The sequence below is a fragment of the Propithecus coquereli genome, unplaced genomic scaffold, assembly GCF_000956105.1.
Source record: "Propithecus coquereli isolate 6110/MARCELLA unplaced genomic scaffold, Pcoq_1.0 Scaffold16, whole genome shotgun sequence".
NCBI lineage: Eukaryota > Metazoa > Chordata > Mammalia > Primates > Indriidae > Propithecus > Propithecus coquereli.
This window is the reverse complement of record NW_012140524.1, coordinates 7,744,331-7,746,340: the sequence shown is the minus strand read 5'-3', so window position 1 is coordinate 7,746,340 and position 2,010 is coordinate 7,744,331. Positions and strand designations below refer to the sequence as shown.

Below are 2,010 nucleotides of genomic sequence, written 5' to 3'. Positions count from 1 at the left end.
GAAAGATGAGGCAAGGTAGGAAGTCACCGGTTAAATGAAAGAAGGTCATTTAGCAAATGAACAACAGTAGAGCAGAGTTTCTCTTCTTCCTTTTAGTGCCATTTAAAAACACACAACTATAGAGCATCTGCAGCCTCCTCAGCCAGAATAATTTCTCTTACACAATTAATAATCTGTTGCTCATAGGAATGGAAATGTACTGGTGTAGTTGCAGAGCTGTTTTTTGAGTATTTGAAGTAACCCTAGAGTTAAATGGCTCATTACTTACCCAACAACAAGGGTAGGGTGAGAATATGGGGCAAAAAGTAAAGATGTGACATTTCCTAATTTCCCATTCTTAGAAAGTTCATCATTCAACGGAAAGACAAAAACAGATGGTCTAAACAACGTAACTGCTTAATGAAAAATTAGTGACTACAGAATATATAATAATCCATGTTCTGGTGGCTCTTAAAGACATTTCTGCAAATTATTTTAGTCTTCTTATTTTTCTGCAGAGAAAGCAAATTTGCAGTATTGTTACTTACCTTTAGAAGTTGAGTTGACTGCATATTGGTTTTGTAACTTAGATGTCTTCTTTTTCTTGGTCCCTGAAAATTAAAAAAAAAGTGGGAGGCGTGAGTAGGGAAGGACAAGAGTTCAGTCCCATATTCTAAGCATTGATTTTTCGCATTAAAAGAGATCCTGGAATAAGCTAACAACAAAAGTGTTTGCTTTGGTTCGAAGAAGAAATCTATGGCTTAAGGATGGTATTAATGGAGACTTGAACCAAGTGGTTTAAAAACCACCTGAAAGGTATTATTTGATTATTATTAAGTCCAAGTTTTCAATGAGTCACTTTAAAAGGAAGCATATATTTGAAGACAATTAATCAAAATTTTGAGATCAAAAATCCATCTGGAAGATATATTTTTAAAAATAGAAGTCTCCAGAATAATTTTACTGGCCTGTAAAATTCCTCCAATGCTTTCTACACTTACAATTGCCGTAATGCAAAGTAGCCAGGGGAAGAGGGTATGGGATCGGGCTGCATCAGGAGGGCTGCACGAGGGAGTATCTGGACAGAAGGGGATGCTGCCTTGGCTGCCGTGTTAGTCGACTCCACGCTGGTGACGAATGAGGTGGCGGACATAGCGGCCTTCCTCACTCTCATATACTTAAGTGGGGATTGAAAGACACTTTGTTTAAATATAATTTCCACATATGAAACTAGTGTATTAAATTGAAATAGCGCTGAATTGAATGATCCCAAGTGCGAAGGACTTCTAGACGAGACATAAGATGTTGTTTTTTTTTATTCCTATAAAATAAGAGACAAGAAAGCAAAATAATATTCTAGGCACAGTTAACAATGAACTCTTCTGGAAAAAAAAAAAAAACAAGTCGTACCGAACCCTTTCTTTGTCTACGCAGGCTGAGAAGAATTATCAAGTTAAATTGCTAGTATTTGATTACAAAGAAACAATATCCAGATGCTGGATATGAAAATACGATCTGCGAGGAAGATTAACAAAAACACAGGATATTTTTGGTTAACAATAGTAATTTTCTTAGCCACGAATAGGTTTCTGAATCTAGAGAATCAATAATCACTGTATAAACTTTCTGAATAGTAAGTAATGGACCTGCAATATAAATAGGCTCCTAAGATACTTTCCTTAGCAAAGGTAGTGGCTTAGATATAGGAAGAATCTAGCTCGTCACTTCTCATCTTCTGGAGCAGTTTGTTGGCATGAAACAGATCTTGTAAATATTTTATGTATGTCCCTTGATGGTTTTGAATTGCACCCTGAAAGCTTGTTTCTCAAGAAAAAAATACTATATTTTAGAGTTGAAAACATTGATAGAAAATTCCCATCTATAAATTCTTAAAATTTAATGACAGGACTATCACGAGTAGTGATGTTTATCTGTTTCAGTTTCACTGAGTGATGGCAATTTTTTGAGTTATTTGAGCCTGAAACATTTAGCACCTACTAACTTTAATCTGAATACTCTGACTTCCTAAAA

General features: G+C 35.4%; 1 protein-coding gene across 1 annotated transcript in view; it reads right to left on the bottom strand.

The window, feature by feature from the left end:
- The window catches only part of LMNTD1 (lamin tail domain containing 1), a 157,233-nt gene that overhangs the window by 97,579 nt on the left and 57,644 nt on the right, over window positions 1-2,010 (bottom strand). The window contains exon 7 of the mRNA XM_012640965.1: window positions 528-590. Within this exon, the coding sequence (XP_012496419.1) occupies window positions 528-590 (63 nt within the window). The remainder of the gene's footprint in view (window positions 1-527; window positions 591-2,010) is intronic.